The sequence below is a fragment of the Tetranychus urticae genome, chromosome 2 (genome assembly GCF_039701765.1).
Source record: "Tetranychus urticae isolate SD_2017Ah chromosome 2, NJAU_TeUrti_SD_1.0, whole genome shotgun sequence".
Taxonomy (NCBI): domain Eukaryota; kingdom Metazoa; phylum Arthropoda; class Arachnida; order Trombidiformes; family Tetranychidae; genus Tetranychus; species Tetranychus urticae.
The window spans coordinates 3,449,788-3,465,588 of NC_142959.1; the positions used below are offsets into that span (position 1 = coordinate 3,449,788).

General features: G+C 33.0%; 6 protein-coding genes and 1 pseudogene across 7 annotated transcripts; 6 read left to right on the forward strand and 1 right to left on the reverse strand.

Moving 5' to 3' along the window:
• The first annotated feature begins 934 nt into the window (after positions 1–934).
• SerRS (Seryl-tRNA synthetase) lies at positions 935–2,950 on the forward strand. Its single transcript, XM_015930618.3, has 3 exons — positions 935–1,145; positions 1,264–2,434; positions 2,534–2,950. The coding sequence occupies exons 1-3, from the start codon at positions 1,028–1,030 to the stop codon at positions 2,748–2,750; spliced, it is 1,506 nt and encodes a 501-aa protein (XP_015786104.2). The 5' UTR covers positions 935–1,027; the 3' UTR covers positions 2,751–2,950.
• A 1,004-nt stretch (positions 2,951–3,954) lies between these two features.
• Positions 3,955–6,273, forward strand: rasp (protein-cysteine N-palmitoyltransferase Rasp). The gene is made up of 6 exons (XM_015930622.3): positions 3,955–4,208; positions 4,314–4,486; positions 4,634–5,050; positions 5,110–5,468; positions 5,549–5,747; positions 5,818–6,273. The coding sequence occupies exons 1-6, from the start codon at positions 4,115–4,117 to the stop codon at positions 6,034–6,036; spliced, it is 1,461 nt and encodes a 486-aa protein (XP_015786108.2). The 5' UTR covers positions 3,955–4,114; the 3' UTR covers positions 6,037–6,273.
• A 611-nt stretch (positions 6,274–6,884) lies between these two features.
• LOC107363439 (U8 snoRNA-decapping enzyme) lies at positions 6,885–8,201 on the reverse strand. The gene is made up of 2 exons (XM_015930664.3): positions 7,312–8,201; positions 6,885–7,227 (listed from the first exon to the last, which is right to left on the reverse strand). Exons 1-2 carry the CDS (start codon positions 7,997–7,999, stop codon positions 7,127–7,129), a joined length of 789 nt encoding a protein of 262 aa, XP_015786150.1. The 5' UTR covers positions 8,000–8,201; the 3' UTR covers positions 6,885–7,126.
• Positions 8,202–8,691: 490 nt separating this feature from the next.
• Positions 8,692–10,429, forward strand: LOC107363434 (uncharacterized). Its single transcript, XM_015930655.3, has 4 exons — positions 8,692–9,133; positions 9,328–9,768; positions 9,863–9,991; positions 10,058–10,429. Exons 1-4 carry the CDS (start codon positions 9,019–9,021, stop codon positions 10,219–10,221), a joined length of 849 nt encoding a protein of 282 aa, XP_015786141.2. The 5' UTR covers positions 8,692–9,018; the 3' UTR covers positions 10,222–10,429.
• A 669-nt stretch (positions 10,430–11,098) lies between these two features.
• On the forward strand, positions 11,099–11,799 carry JTBR (jumping translocation breakpoint protein JTBR). The gene has a single exon (XM_015930684.3). The coding sequence runs from the start codon at positions 11,165–11,167 to the stop codon at positions 11,648–11,650; it is 486 nt and encodes a 161-aa protein (XP_015786170.2). The 5' UTR covers positions 11,099–11,164; the 3' UTR covers positions 11,651–11,799.
• A 284-nt stretch (positions 11,800–12,083) lies between these two features.
• LOC107363440 (3-hydroxyacyl-CoA dehydrogenase type-2 pseudogene) lies at positions 12,084–13,114 on the forward strand (annotated as a pseudogene). The gene has a single exon (XR_001568895.2). The product of XR_001568895.2 is annotated as a 3-hydroxyacyl-CoA dehydrogenase type-2 pseudogene (transcript).
• Positions 13,115–13,651: 537 nt separating this feature from the next.
• On the forward strand, positions 13,652–15,776 carry LOC107363392 (uncharacterized). Its single transcript, XM_015930603.3, has one exon. The coding sequence runs from the start codon at positions 14,040–14,042 to the stop codon at positions 15,750–15,752; it is 1,713 nt and encodes a 570-aa protein (XP_015786089.2). The 5' UTR covers positions 13,652–14,039; the 3' UTR covers positions 15,753–15,776.
• The last annotated feature ends 25 nt before the right edge of the window (positions 15,777–15,801 follow it).

Below are 15,801 nucleotides of genomic sequence, written 5' to 3' on the forward strand. Positions count from 1 at the left end.
GAATTGAAAACTCTCAGAACATTTACAGCAACTACTTCCTTGCTTGTAAAATCATGCTGAACCTAACGATAAATGAACCCACGACGTACATCATTCCCAAAATCCTCACTGATTTCCCTAACTCATCTTTCACCATGTATGTAGCTAATATACTCAATTGCAATGAGGTCAAATATACGTGGATGAACTGTGAACGAGTCAACAACTTAATCCAAACCTCTAAACCATACAAAAAGATCCAGAATCATATTATAACTCATCCGATGTTTGATAAACAGCTGCAACAAAAACTTGATACCCTTATAAAGCAAATGTATGAAAAATCCAACTCATCTCTGACCCACTTCTTTGACTATGGTCCCGACCTTTCATATTATAACCGTATTGGAAACCAATCTATCTATCTTGTGAACAAACTACTAGGAGAACTTAATACTCGAATAAGTAAACTGGAAGCCAGGAAAACAAAAAATGTTACTCTATACCATTATCTTCATGAATGTAAAACCACTCAGGCAATTCGTGCTGATTTGACTGTTGGATGGAAATTCACAGGAAACTCCAGCCACGATGAACAACGCATAGACAAACTTATTGACCTAATGAACCTCATGGAGGAAAAACTAAATCGTATTACTGTCTAACCAAAACATTTCCTTGAAACAAAAACAACTCATTGTAACAAAAAAACAAGAAAAAACAAATATTTGTAATGTAACAAAAAACACTGTATTCTGATTCAACAACTTTCTATTATCCAAAATATTTTAAACCTTCTGTAATCTTCCCCGAACTGGGTCCTGTACTCAGACCGCTTTTCAATTCTCACTTGATTATGGCGGGCCGCAGAAGTCCACTGTGGCGGGCATGCGTAAGGCATGGTTTGTTTGTGAACAAATAAAATTACTCACCGAGTTCTGCTTCACTTTTTGGTTGGCTGTCTCTTCTGCGAATATATTTATTTATTATTCTGTTTAATAGTTCTTTAGTTAATTAACTTAGTAGTTTTTAATTTTTAATAGTTAAAATGGTTCTTGATTTGGATTTGTTTCGAGAAGATAAAGGTGGTGACCCTGAGCGAGTCCGTGCAAATGCTCGTGCAAGATTTGTAGACGTGTCCACAATTGACACAGTCATATCCATAGGTTAGTTGTTTTTAAACATTGTGCTCAATTGATTGCATCACCGGCTATACCATTTCCTATTATGTTAATTTCAATGCTCTATGTTCAATGTTCATCGCTTTAAAATTCACTGTTACAGATAGTCAATGGAGAAAAGCTCGGCACACCCTGGACCGGCTAAATAAAGCAAAAAACTCTATCTCTAAAGAATATGGTAATGTGATTAAAAAATTAAAAGCAGCTGGAAGTCCAGTTAATGAAAATGATGAGAAAATAGACGAAGACTCTCTTGATTTATCTATCTTGTTGGACAGGATAAATGAGCTTGGCGGTGGTAAAGATGAATCTTTAGCTAAATTGAAATTTTACCGGTCCGAGGTTGAAAAACAGATTATCAAGGTGAATGAAGACCTGGAACGCTTTGAAAATGAAAGAAATGAAGTTCTTCGTGAGATTGGTAATCTTCTTCACCCTGAAGTTCCTATTTCTGACAATGAGGATGAAAATCAAATAATCAGAACTTGGGGCAATGTTGAACTTGGCAAAAAACCAACGGAAGGAAGTGGCGGGGAAGGTGACTCTCCAAGCTTCCAATTTCTTAACCATGTTGATTTGATTGGTATGATCAAAGGTATGGATGCTGAAAGGGGCTCAGCAATCGCTGGATCTCGTAGTTATTTCCTAATTGGACCTGCCTTCTGGTTACAACGTGCTTTAATAGACTATTCGTTGCATTTCATTTCCGAGAGAAATTACGAACCTATCTACACTCCATTTTGGATGAAGAAATCACTCATGGGACAGGTTGCTCAATTGAGTCAATTTGACGAAGAACTTTACAAAGTTATTTCATCAAAGGGAGCTGCAGTTGAAGATAGTGAAGATAAATATCTAATTGCTACAGCAGAACAGCCCATAGCTGCCCTTCACAGAGGCGAATGGCTCAACCCATCTGTACTTCCTCTTCAATATGCTGGTTTATCTACTTGTTTCAGACAAGAAGTAGGCTCCCATGGTAGAGATACTAGAGGAATTTTCCGTGTCCATCAATTTGAAAAGATTGAACAATTTGTCATCTCGGCACCATCTAAATCATGGACCTGTTTCCATGAAATGATCTCTAATGCTGAACAATTTTATCAATCACTCGGCATTCCTTACAGAGTGGTCAGCATCGTTTCAGGTGCCCTTAACAATGCAGCCGCCATGAAATATGATTTAGAAGCTTGGTTTCCTGGTTCTGGTGCATTCAGAGAACTTGTTTCTGTTTCTAATTGTACTGATTATCAGTCACGTCGTCTTCAAATCAGGTGTGTTGAGCAAATATTGTCTCTTCTTTTTTGCCACCTCTACAAGTTTTTTGCAACTTTAACAATAATTTCTTTTTCTATCTTCTGTTTCTACTCTAGGTATGGTCAAACCAAAAAAATGACTGGCCAAGTTGAATATGTTCATATGTTGAATGGTACATTATGTGCTATTACAAGAACTATTTGTGCTATACTTGAGGTTCATCAAACTGCTGAAGGTATCAAAGTTCCAGAACCTCTTAGACCTTATATGCCTGCCAAATATAAGGAGTTTATACCTTTTGTAACTCAAGTTAAAGAACCTGTTAAAGAATAGAAAAATAAAACTGTCATCTCATCATATTCTACATTTAGTAAAATGAAAACAAATCAACAGCGAAACGTGATTTTACGAGCAACAAATTGATAACTATTATAATAATAATGATATTATATTATCTGAATTTGGCTACTCATCATCAACAAAAAAATCCTGTCAAACCAAATAATAAAATAATAAATGATTCCAATTGAAAAGATGTCGATCGATGTCACTTATCAACTTCCCATGCAGTCACAGTCAAATCAAACTGTTGAATTGATTCCACATGTTGGATTTTCTCTTTTTTGATTAACCAGATTGGAATGATTAATGAAGCTCTGTTTGATTGCTCTCTTTTATATTTATTTAACTCACATTTGGTTACATTGAAGCAACCTAGAGAAATTGTCTTTACTTGACTTCAAACTTTTCTATTTCATGTAAATAGATTGATTAACTTTTGCGATACTAAATTTAATCTCTTATCTGTCCACTTTCAACCTAAATACTGCCAAATCTAATTACTATGTTAGATCAATGATCTGACAATTCTAACATCAATTCTTAATTTTGCTCCTCATTTTAAATTTCGTTTGTCTGTTGACTACTTTTTGTGACTTCTGTTAAACATAAATTGATGGCCGTTCAGATCTAATTCTAAGCTTCGATTATTCATCATGATGATCTATCTATTCCTTCTTATGTTTAGTTAATTTTAGCTCAATGATCTTTTGTTAACTGATTTTACAATCAGACTTTCAATCTATAATTATAAATAAGATCCTGAAATCATCTTTATCACTCTGATGTTAAGTGTAACGCCAGTTTATCAGTTATAAATTATGACTTTTAAAATATTACATAACATTGTGTAAAAATGGAAAAGTTGGAGGATTGTTTAGCTGTTAATAAATTTGATTGTTGAACTTATTCATGTGGCTCTTTTTTCTTTGTTATTGAGTTAATGCCTATGAATAATGAGTCATTTTTTCATCTACTGAATTGTGTGTTTAAGAAGGCAAGTGTGATTTCGTTGCTGATACGATTTCATTAAAACACAAACTAAATTGCTTTTAAATTTCAAGTTGCATGATTAAACTGGTCAAAGCTATTCAAGGTTTAATTCAGAGTTCTCAGAATTTATCCCTTTTCTCTTCAAACTTAGAGCGGCCTCTTGTTAGTCAAATGGAAACTTAACTATAGTTTCTTTATTTACGTTTCTGTCTATCTTACCTTTGTTTATTTTTATTTTCTAACGTGCTTCTTCTTGTTAAAAAATTCATAAATGATAAATGATACAACCATTAAACTAATCCGTCTATTCTGACCAACCCTAATCATGTGAAATTGTAGACTGTCACTTTCATCTAAGCTCAGTCATGATTGCTAAAAATGTTGAATCAATCCTCTGTTTTACAGCCTGGTCATTTAGTGCTTTCTACTCTTTATATCTTTTTGGTGATGGAATTGATGGTGAGTATTTATATTATGTTGTTATATCATGTTAACACCCTATGTTAAAATTTAATCTCATCGATTTAATCATCTAATCAATAATAACTTCATTTTTACTGATAGTGATCAAAGATGAACTCGACTCAAGAGATTTTGAAAAAGGATGGTTTGCATCTCGACAACGCGATGTTACCGACATTGAATGGTACATTGTCAAGTATATTATTTTTAATTTTTACTTGACATTTATTGGTCATATCATCGTGTCACAATTAATCTGGGTTTTTATACCTCAGGTAAGTTTTATTTAGACGAAATTTTGATTTTTCTCAAAACATGACTCAAGTTGAGTTTGTCAAATTTCAAGCGGGAAACAAGCAATTTTTAACCATATCTTACTGTATTCCAAATTTCAACCCATCTATTATTTATTTTATTTGCAGCTTACTTTATCTGTTATGGTCTTATATGGAACTATAAGTCTCTGGATTCTTCTTGGACCCTTTGTCGTTCCTATTATTTGGTTAAATATTCTTTTTGCGTATCTCATTCACTTGAAACGAAGTCCACTTCTTTGTCATTTATTTTTCATCACCGTTTTCATCACGGCTCAGTCATCTTATTTCAGAGACAAGACTAAATTATTGTTTGGACATGATCTCCGTAAACTGTTTATCTTTGACATTCTTTTTGGATGGCTAAATGCAAAATGTTTGAGTTTTTCTCTTGATCGAATCGAAACATTTCGACGTTGGGAAAACCCATATCCAGATGACAACTTAACTATGATTTTCGCATATTGTCTCTACTTACCAACTCTGGTTTTCGGTCCTATGCATCAGTATTCATCTTTTCTCAATGTAAGTAAACTGTATAATTGAAGCTCAAAAATTGACAATTTTTCTCCTCATAATTTCAGAATATGGTATTCAGAGATGACTGGAGCTTACGTAAATTTATTTGTTCGCTGACAAGATTAAGTCAAGTTCTTTTTTATGCTGTTGTATACGATATCCTCAAACATTACCTCTTCTCATCAGCTTTGATTTATAGAACTGATCTTTTAGAAAAACTAGATTCATATACACTTTGTGGATTCGCTTATTGTTTAGTGATTATGTTCTACTTAAAATATTTAATATTATACGGTTACTCTGAAGCTATGGGTAACTCAGATGGTATCAAACTGCCGCCTCCTCCAAAATGTGTTTCAACTATCCATCTTTCTTCAGACCTTTGGCGACATTTTGATCGTGGACTTCACCTTTGGCTTGTCAAGTATGTTTAGAGATGAAGTTTTGTTTCGTTTTTGAATTTATTTGAACTTATTTTCATAACTTATTTTTTTCTCAATTTAGATATTATTACAAACCTCTGTTAACTATTGGAAATAATGTTATGGTCAAAATTTTTGCCACATCCATATGCTTTGCAATCGTTGCTATTTGGCACTCATACAGTTCTGATGTTATCGCTTGGTGCATGTTGAATTTCTGCGCGGTTGCTGTTGAATTAACAGGTTTACATATTCGGCGTTTATTTTTTCCCAACTTTGAGGTAAGCTGATTCTAAATAGATAAATAATGCTGAATCCTAACTACATTTTTTAATTCGCTTCTTTATTTAGACTCAATTTTCTGATAGAGCCATTAAAAGGTGGAAAGCATTCATGGCAGCTCCATTTTATATAATTATGATTATTACAAACACTTTTTTCCTCGCCAATAGCGAAGTTGGAGTTTACCTGTTTCAAAAAGTGTTGTTTTCGTTTCCATATCCAGCCCTTCCAGTATTAATGATAGCTTACACGGCTTGTCATGTCTCTATTGAATTGAAAGAGCATTAATTAACTCCACTATCAAAAAGTCAATTGTGTTGTTATGGTGTATTCTTCAACAATTAGACTCAATCTACTATAAAATTTTCACTCCTAAAGTTACTAACTTGAAAATTTGACACTAAACTGTAAATATTTGAAAGGAACAGCAGAAGCTGGTTCCATGGTTCCAAATTTTGCTAAATTTTCTCTAATTAAAATGATTTTGTGAATAAAAAAGTAAATATATTTCATCAGTTTCAAAAACTATCTGATTTCTTAATACATTATCTACATGGATTCGTATATGGATTTAGTTCACGGGCTTTTCTCTATATTTGAAATTTTAATTTTGATCATCTTTGTCCAAAAATACAGATGTTGCCATCGAATTCGTCACCGTTTCAATGAGGTATTCCCTTAAATGGATTCATTCTGGCTGTACCACCTTATTCAACAGAATTTAATTAATTAAAACATTTGTGGGCACAATGAAAAAGGACCTTTTAACAGTGACACAGATTTCAATTCTACCTCACAATTCTTGCCAGATCTAAAAAAATTTGCAGTGAAAAAGTAAAATCAGCATGAAAGTGATGAAAAGTTGAGCAAAAATATTGAAATGCGAACTAGATTATATCAATAAGGTAACCCAATTAGATAAGTTACTGGTTATCGTTGTTATTCAATCAATATATGATTAAATGCACCGATTAAAATTAAAAAGGGTAACAAACTCGATGAAAACATCCGTATATCACTTCACTTGAAATGCATTCTTGATATTACAGAATGTGTATGTTGAATAGATGAGCTGATGTAATTTTTGTTTAAAAATTTAGTTTGGTTCTGATTAAGACTGTTGAAGGTGCACAGAATTAATAATGTGAATAATAATTTATGGAAAATAAATTAAATATGATTACATTAATGGCAACGAGTTCATGTATAAATAATGAAAATATAATAGTTAATAGGAAACATAAAGGTTGACACATGGACAATATTTAAGGACGATTCTTTGATATTGGTAATATTGACCACTTTCATGAGAATTGGAAAATGGTAGGCTTCAATTTTGATTGATATGAATAGATGACCAAAATTAGTAAGCTCGCCGTTAGATGCACTTTCGGATATATGGCTCCAATTGTGCCAAATAATCTGGTGTTAAACAATCAAGATAAACCAGTGAATCATAAAGTTGATTTTTGCCTATTCCTAGATGCATGAAAATAGATAAATGGATAAATTAATTAGATGTGTTGGTTTTTAATATATAATTTGATATTATTTAAGATTTACCTGCAAAATAATGTTTGAAAAAATTAACAAGAAAACTTCCTCTCTTCTTGTAATATCTGAAAATTGTCTTATCTCGGCAATTAGATGGATCAATCAAGGGAATACGAAAAATACCCAACGATTCAGATGGAAAATGAATTGATTGAGAATGTGTTACTTCACAGTGTTTAAATTCTTGTTCACTGATTTGCTTCATGAAAAAATGATAAATGTTGACACGAGGGGATGATGTGCCGGGTTGGTTCAAAGAGTCATCAATGTATGTTGAGATATGTGAGAATCCATTGCTACCATCTGGGTCGGATTCACTTGCTTTGACTGCAAAATTAATTTCTTCCTTCAGCTCTCTTTGTAATCCAGCGACAATAGCACTAACAGAATCCAATTCTTCCGGTTCAATAATCCCACCAGGAAAGCCTAGTTGACCATCAAATCGAACCTGACACAAACCAAACATGCCTTCCACATCATCATCAACTGTTTTATAGTAAAGTAGGCAGTGGGCAGCATGAACATTACGCGATGGGTCAGTTAATTTTAAGGCTTCATCTAATGTTAAAGATCGAAGTGACGTCTCATTGAGCGATGTTGTAGAATCAGAAGAGGATGAAGATAAAGTCGCAGATAATGTGCGGGGTATACAAGCACGGAAACCAATCAACTTGGGAAAAAAAGTTGCGAGTAACATGAGGATTTATTTTGATTTAAACTTGTCACTGTAAATATGGGTAAAGCCTTTCAGTCCGTAAAAATACACAGAAACTAGCCAGTAATTCAGAATCACTCTAAATTATTTTAACTGTTTTTACATTTTAAGCTCGAGATTAAACGAAATTGCAAATTAAAAAATTAGACTATTTTTTCATTAAAAGTTTAAATCGTACGTAAAAGTGTAAACAAGACGAGTTTAGGGACTGTCTCAAAATTTAGTCTAAATTGCTGTCATTTTTCTGTAATTTATTTTCCATAAGTTATTATTCATTTTATTAACTCTTTGCATATTTAACAGTCTCAATTATATCGAAACAATTAATTTTTAAATAACAATTACAGGCAGGTTTCTGTGACTGCTTTGAAAAATGAGTTTACCTTTTTAAAATCTGTCAACCAATTTTCATCTTTACCATCTCTAATTAAGTATAACATTGGTAATTATGACAACTGAAAGTTGATTAAAGATGTAAATATTCCCAACGGTTGGTTGAATGATGATTAATAAATAGCTATTGAAATTATTTGTATCAATTAATAATACCCATTGAGCGCTATCATTATCAAATGATTAAGTCTATTAACATTATCGTTTGGCATACAGTTTTAGATAATAAATTTTTGATTTGTTTATCAAAATTAAATATTCGCATAATGATTCAATTACAAATGAATTGTATTGTGCATAATAAGAATGAATACTTGAAATAAATTATCAAGTATAAATCCTTGAATCAAATCACATTCCAAGTTTACTCTACATTTCATCTAGTCTCTAGTTGACTGACACTGATGATTGTCATTATTAATAGTGTCCGATGTTCTGAAATGATTACTCTGGTTTAAGGACAATCAAGTAACAATCTAAACCATAAATAAACTGGAACAGTTACCACATCATCTGCAATAATATATCAACATTAGGGAGAAGATCAAATGTATCATCACAAAATTGTCTACAATTTTACAGTTTGCTGGATGTCTACCCATTAGTTTATGTCCAACATAGTGTACGAAATGTCAACCATTAACCTGATTTCTGTTTATTATTTTATATTTTCTCTCATCTCAGTTAACCAAATTGTCTCATCAAGACTTTATTATCCCGAATGTAAGTATTTTAACAATTAATTATCTTCTTTGATTGTGTCAAAAAGCTCAAATGATGAATCAAAAGGTATCCCTGAGTCACAATCAGTTTAAATATCTCACAGTTTGAGTTCAATCATTGAAAAATACCCAATTAATCAATGGGTTTTAAAATTGTTGCTTTGATTTTGTTTTGATTTTCATATTTTCATTTAGATTACATCTTGGAAAAGTGTACTCCACCAGATAACCCAAAACCGATAAATTTAACAAACACTGAAGGTGGATCGGCTGCATATTTTGAATGGCCGAGCAAAAATGGATCTTTAATTAAACCAACACAAACATGTGTGATAGTTGTCCAGTCACCGCCTGGTCAGGGTCTTATCCTTCATCCAGTTTCACTAGATTTGACCCGATTTGCTGGAAAGATTGTCATCTATCAATTGCATTTATCTGCCAGTGTTGCTAATATTATTTACGATTTGGATGATTCCGTTCACTTTGACTCTTTTGATAATCATCGAGTTAAATCAGTGACTTTGAATAGTTTACCCGGAGATGAAAAAACTGTTGTGTTATTTGAATTTCAACTCAATTCAAATCAATCAGATTGGAATCAATTGCTCTTTAAATTTTTGGTAACTTCTTTCATTCGTAAGTAATCGGCTTCAGTTTTAATAACTTACTATCCTACTGTTATTGCTTTTTTTGTACCTGACAGAAATATTATTTTTACTTCATTATCTAGATGTTCCTGAACTCGGTCATTGTCCAGATGCATTTTATTTTGATTGTGGATCTGGACAATGTATAAGACAATCCCTTCATTGTGATGGTATCTCTAATTGTGCTGATGGATTTGATGAACATGATTGTGGTAAGTCTTGTTTTCACGATGAGTCGACCAATAGTAATTAACATCATCATTTATCTTTCTTTTCAGCATTAGAAGCTCATGAGATTTTTTTCATTGTTCTTGGAATTTTCATTATGTTAATAATTGTCGTTGGTTTAATTTGGTATGCCCATAAGAAAGAAAGTATGGATTTGCCTGTTGTTCAGGGCAACGATGCTAAAAAGAACAGTCTTGGCAATACTAAAGTCTAATTCATTTGCATTCATGGATTTTTTACATTTGCCCGACGAGCTATCTATTAACAATTAACGTTGTTAAATTTGTAATTTTTTACCCATTTTGTAATTATCTACCAGTATTGATTTAGGTTGTCTTGAATGACTGACTTTAAATAAATGCGTAACATATTTTTGCTTTACATTTTAAAATTAAATCGTGATCAATTTTATGAATTTCAAATTGCAAATCCGTTCTATTGTATTTATTTATGAATTTATTTATGAATCTCAATATTTCTTTAATGGATATCTCTAATCATCTTTAACCCCTTCTCTTGTCAACATTTCAACATTGATCAACAGTGATCAATTAGCTATGAAAACAATTAGTTTCAAGCTTTAAATAAAAAAACGGAATATTTTGAATGCCTATTCATTGTATCAAAGCCGCAGCGAAGTTGGTCTTTATGTCGCTACTTATCGAAAAGGTTAGAATAAATTTATAACAGCGATGAAAAATGGTCTATCTAGTTTATGAAAGTGCTGAAACTGACTTCTATGCAGACTCAATCAGTGAAGAACCCAAAAAACGAGAAAATCTGGTCTTGCATGAAACGAATTGATGATCAGATAAACCCTTAGTTTCTACGTGTGTTAAAAAACGAAATAATAGATTGGCCTGGCGTAAAATGCCTCGACCATTGATTGATAGTGCTTTAAAATCTTGGCCACGACATTTTTGTGGTGATTTGATATTGTGAAGGACATAATATTAAACATTTGAAAAATTTGATTAGTTTAAAAGATTAGCAAATTTGAATTTGGTTCATTTTTCCCTAACCCTTGGTAACCACTCCCCCAGAAAAAAGCATAAAGATGTTCATGATGTGTTGTTTTTTTGATTTTGTTATTTTTAAAAGATGAGTCAAAATTGATTTCTGTTTATATATTTTGACAGTTTACATCTTCTAGGACAATGATTGAATTATTGAGTTCACGGAAAATGATCGTTGGGGTCATCATATTAATTATTATGTGTATCCTGATTGTGATTCTGGAAGGCATTTTAACCGAAAGTGAACTGAAACCATTACCCCAAAGATTACCTGTTTCCAAAGGTGATTCATCTTTTGCCAGTTTAATTGGTAACTCTACAGAATATTGTTGGTTATTTGAAGATTACTCTGTGATAGAGGATTGTGGACCATGTACTGACTTTGAAAAGGCAGCTAAACATTTACCTATTTGTGAACAGACAGGCTTTAAAAAGTTGGTTAATTGTAGTAAAACAGGCAAAGTTTACATCAGCTGTGCACCAAGTACCGCCAAGAAATTTTGGATTTTCCTGTTAATTATGCTTTCCATGTCGCTATTGGGTGCCTTAAGCGTTAAATCGAGGATTAAGTATTTGGAAAGACGTATGACAGAAAGGATGCAAAATAAAATTGACTGTGGAGTTTAATTTGATTGGAACTCTCATTGTAATAATGTAAACTTCTTTTTTTGTATTGAACAAAAGCTACTCTATTTGTGAAAATTGTTATTTTATTCTCAGTTAATCCATCTATATATATGATCATTACAAAAGTAAATCTCACCTTTAAAATCTCATCCAAATTGTTATCCAGGTTATTTCACAAAGCAAAAATTGTATCTATTATAATATGAAGGTCTAATGAGTTAATGAAATATTTGAGCATTTAATGTCTTACGTTAAACTAATAGAATTGTGTTGCTATAAAACTGAGGGTAACGTCCAATTAATCACATTGTGCTATCGCACTTTGCATTAATTGAACATAGCATAACAAATGAAAGTCTGTTGAAAAGTTAGCTAAAAATCATGAGTTTATGCTCATGTCACCACGTGACTCTCATGTGTTCTCGTATCATTTTTCAAGTTTTGTCAACATGTTACATTGGAATTATTTAATTTAATTTGATGTTTTCGTGATTGTTAAATAACATTGAAATGGCATCTTCTTTAAAAGGTATGGTTGCCTTCATCACAGGAGCATCGTCTGGCTTAGGAAAAGCTACAATGCTTCATCTTTTATCTAAAGGAGCTGCTGGTTGCTACTCTTATGATCTTCAAGCTTTTCCTGAGGCCGATAAACAAAATTTTGAAAATAAAATTGGTTTTAAGCGAGGTGATATTCGTGATTCTGACTCAGTTACTTTAGCTCTCGCTGATTGTAAAAATAAATTTGGCAAGATAGATGCGGTAATCAACTGTGCCGCTGTTTCGGTTGCTTTTAGACTGTTCAATTACAAAACTGGTGTTCCTCAGAAGCTGATTGACTTCCAAACAACATTGGATATTAACGTGATTGGGACATATAATGTTTGTCGGTTGGCTTTATCACATCTTTCTAGAAACCCACTTGACCCAGTAACAGGAACGCGAGGAATCATCATTAACACTTCAGGAATAGCCGGACAAGATGGCCAAATCGGTCAAACCACTTATGCTGCATCAGCTGGAGCCATTGATAGTTTAACTAATCCTTTGGCTCGGGAAATCGCACCAAAACGAATAAGATGTGTTACAATTTCAGTAGGTTACTTTGATACTCCAGTTCTAGCGACACTTCCAGACTGGGCCAAACAATATTTAATCAATTACACAGCATCACCTAAAATACTTGGAAAACCTGAGCATTATGCTACCATGGTGGAACAAATCATAACGAATTCATTTCTAAACATGACAACTATCAACTTAGATGCTGGGATGAGGCCCAAAGTTTTTAAAGCTTAGTTAGCTTACTAACCAGCCTTTTCACTTCCAATTCTGTCTATTGTATCAATCAAGTCAATAAATGTACAAAGTATGATTTTTCAGGTGTATGTCTCACCTGACCAACCATGAAATAGAAACAATTCTTAATAGGAAAGATTAAAGCAAAGACTACATTATTTATTATACATTACTGTATTTTTCAAAGGAATGAGCTTTTTCATGATATTTCAAGTTCATGAAACGATCAAAAATTTGATAGTAAAGATTAAGTTTTAGATTAATTTTTGTCAAATTTTATGGGTTGAATATTAACGCATCTATTTCAACGATTTATATCTCATTTCAAACTATCATGAACCCAAACCCTGATCATCTTGTTTTTGTTCATGATCGTAAAAAATTGAACTTGTTTGTTTCCATGTTACACACATGTATGCACAAGAAAGATGAAACCAAGTTGAAGAACATTATTCAGCTTATGAAGATCATGGATTAAGATACAGAGTGTTGAGAAAGTTACTAATTATGGAAAATTATCTTTCGCATTGAGTAATAAATTTATTTTTATTGTTCAGGTTCAATGTTTTCATTGATACAGATAGTGGAGTTTGAAAAAACCGCAAATTGTAAGCGCATCTCGATGTCCAACCCACATCACGAACTTTTTCAACACCCTGTAAATGACATTGTGAGAATAGACGTAATAATGATGTCATATTCATTACGTCTATTCTCACATCTCAACAATTGACAGTTTAATTTTTAACCAAATTTACCGTAAAATGTCCTTAAAATAGAGGAATATTCCCTGAGCAAGTCAAATGCTTTATGAGCTAAAAACTGCAAACTTAAAATGAGTGAAAAAATGAAATATTTCCTGACTATTTAACAGTAATTTTACTGGATATAAATGCTATTTACACGAATATAATCAGAAGAGAGAAACATGAAGATAGGGGGAGACTGAGAGAGTGAGAGAGTGATAAAGATAGAGAGATGGATAGAGAGAAACCAAGAAAAGCTTGTTTGATGAAAAGTTGAAAACATTTAAAGTTTTAGAAAAGTTAAAAACACTGCGAGGTCTCGCAGGTAAACTTTTAGCCCAACAATGCTCCAGTACAATATTGCCTCTGTGTCAATGAACAGTTTAACATACAAGTGCTTAGCTGCATTAGCAGCTGCTGCTGCTTCACCAACATCAACAACAACAACAGCAACAACTACTACTACTGGTACAACTAATATTACTAGTTCTGCTACTACTTCATCACCATCTACAGCATCATCATCAACAAAAACAACAACAAACTCGTCATTATCGACATCACCATCATCACCACCAATCTCTACCACCACAACATCTCCATCCTCATTTGCATCCAACATATCATCTGCACCCAAATCAGAAAGTTATGAACATTTTCCAATAGATGTTGTTCAATACATTATTGATCATGCAGCTCAAGAGAGAATTCCAATTAGTGGTCAATATCTTTGTAGTTTGCTCTCTGGAGGAGGCTGCTATTCAATCGATCTATGGAAACTGTGCTTCTACAATCAGTTTAAAGAAGCCGATATTATAAAGATACTTTCCACTTTGGCTAAAAACTGTTATAATCTTCGTAGATTGACTCTGGGTGGACATACTTGGATTTACAAATCAAGAGTTGTTCAGGGACCAATGAGAAGTATTTTTAGAGGAAACACTTTAATTAAATTGCGAAGCCTTAAATTGCAACAAACCTCTTCACCTGAGGAGTTGATTACTATCTTTTCAGCATGTCCAAATCTTGTTAAATTAGAAATATGCCAACCATCACTGACTGACAAACAAATCAACATTGTTGCTAAAGAATTACAGCAAACAGCTTACTCCAAGATTCGTTACTCCTTGCGAGCTCTTTGTTTACCTTCCTCTGTTCATAGAGCTGGAATAATCAAAATGGTTGCCTTATTTCCAAATTTAGCCTATCTCAATTGCTGCCACTATGAGGATGTTTTGGAAGCCATTGAAAACGGGATGATGGAAATGGATGTTAATTACATTGATGATGATGAATACAATGATTTCAATGTAAATGAATTGAGAAAAACTAAAAGTATATTGGCAAAGCTACAAGGAATTACTGTTACGCATCCAATGGGTCGAAATGCGGTCACCTCATTGGTCGCTTTATCACATAATCTTCAAGAGTTAGTTTTAGAGGTTGACGCTCATATGGTTCTACATTCCATTGCAAATTTAAAGTACCTTAAACGATTGGCTTTACACAATTCACAGAGTTCACCTGCCTCATTCCTTCAACAAGTGCTACCTATTTTGCAACAAATTGGTGATAACCTGGAGGCTTTGGATTTAGAAGGGTTTGATGTTGTTGACCTTTCAACTTGTGCCCGATATTGTCCCAATTTGAGACATTTTTCGGGCCAATGGTTCACCATCTTATCCTGTACTCAATCTAATCCAGGTTTGATCATATCCAAGAAAGAAGAAGCAAATTTAAGGAGACCATTTTCGCACCTTCAATCCCTCCGACTTCGTCCTCGTAGTCAACGTAATATAGGTGTTAAAGCAATCGGCTATATTTTAACCAATGCAATCAACATTGAATCTATTGAACTTTACTCCTGTCCCGATCTCACCGATGAACAATTGATTGAATTGATCAAAAATAATTCACTTCGCAACCTACGATCCTTAATCCTCCGACATGGTCATCTTTTATCCAAATCTTGCCTTAACCGATTGGTTCATTCATTGGATGAACTTAGTTTTCTTGATTGTGGAGCACCATTGCTCTCTAAAGCTGAGCTTCATTAAAAAAAACAAAATGACAAAACAAAATACTTCAAGCGTTTTAAAACAAACC

What these genes read in the sequence shown, in the direction of transcription:
- SerRS (XM_015930618.3), top strand. Translation starts at nt 1,028, where the DNA reads ATGGTTCTTGATTTGGATTTGTTTCGAGAAGATAAAGGTGGTGACCCT. An exon ending in TGACACAGTCATATCCATAG is followed by an intron (nt 1,146 to 1,263) that starts GTTAGTTGTTTT and finishes TCACTGTTACAG; the next exon opens with ATAGTCAATGGAGAAAAGCT. An exon ending in TCACGTCGTCTTCAAATCAG is followed by an intron (nt 2,435 to 2,533) that starts GTGTGTTGAGCA and finishes TTTCTACTCTAG; the next exon opens with GTATGGTCAAACCAAAAAAA.
- rasp (XM_015930622.3), top strand. Translation starts at nt 4,115, where the DNA reads ATGATTGCTAAAAATGTTGAATCAATCCTCTGTTTTACAGCCTGGTCA. An exon ending in TTTTGGTGATGGAATTGATG is followed by an intron (nt 4,209 to 4,313) that starts GTGAGTATTTAT and finishes TTTTACTGATAG; the next exon opens with TGATCAAAGATGAACTCGAC. An exon ending in CTTCACCTTTGGCTTGTCAA is followed by an intron (nt 5,469 to 5,548) that starts GTATGTTTAGAG and finishes TTCTCAATTTAG; the next exon opens with ATATTATTACAAACCTCTGT.
- LOC107363439 (XM_015930664.3), bottom strand. Translation starts at nt 7,999, where the DNA reads ATGTTACTCGCAACTTTTTTTCCCAAGTTGATTGGTTTCCGTGCTTGT. An exon ending in TTTCAAACATTATTTTGCAG is followed by an intron (nt 7,228 to 7,311) that starts GTAAATCTTAAA and finishes TCATGCATCTAG; the next exon opens with GAATAGGCAAAAATCAACTT.
- LOC107363434 (XM_015930655.3), top strand. Translation starts at nt 9,019, where the DNA reads ATGTCCAACATAGTGTACGAAATGTCAACCATTAACCTGATTTCTGTT. An exon ending in TTTGGTAACTTCTTTCATTC is followed by an intron (nt 9,769 to 9,862) that starts GTAAGTAATCGG and finishes TTCATTATCTAG; the next exon opens with ATGTTCCTGAACTCGGTCAT. An exon ending in ATTTGATGAACATGATTGTG is followed by an intron (nt 9,992 to 10,057) that starts GTAAGTCTTGTT and finishes CTTTCTTTTCAG; the next exon opens with CATTAGAAGCTCATGAGATT.
- JTBR (XM_015930684.3), top strand. Translation starts at nt 11,165, where the DNA reads ATGATTGAATTATTGAGTTCACGGAAAATGATCGTTGGGGTCATCATA.
- LOC107363392 (XM_015930603.3), top strand. Translation starts at nt 14,040, where the DNA reads ATGCTCCAGTACAATATTGCCTCTGTGTCAATGAACAGTTTAACATAC.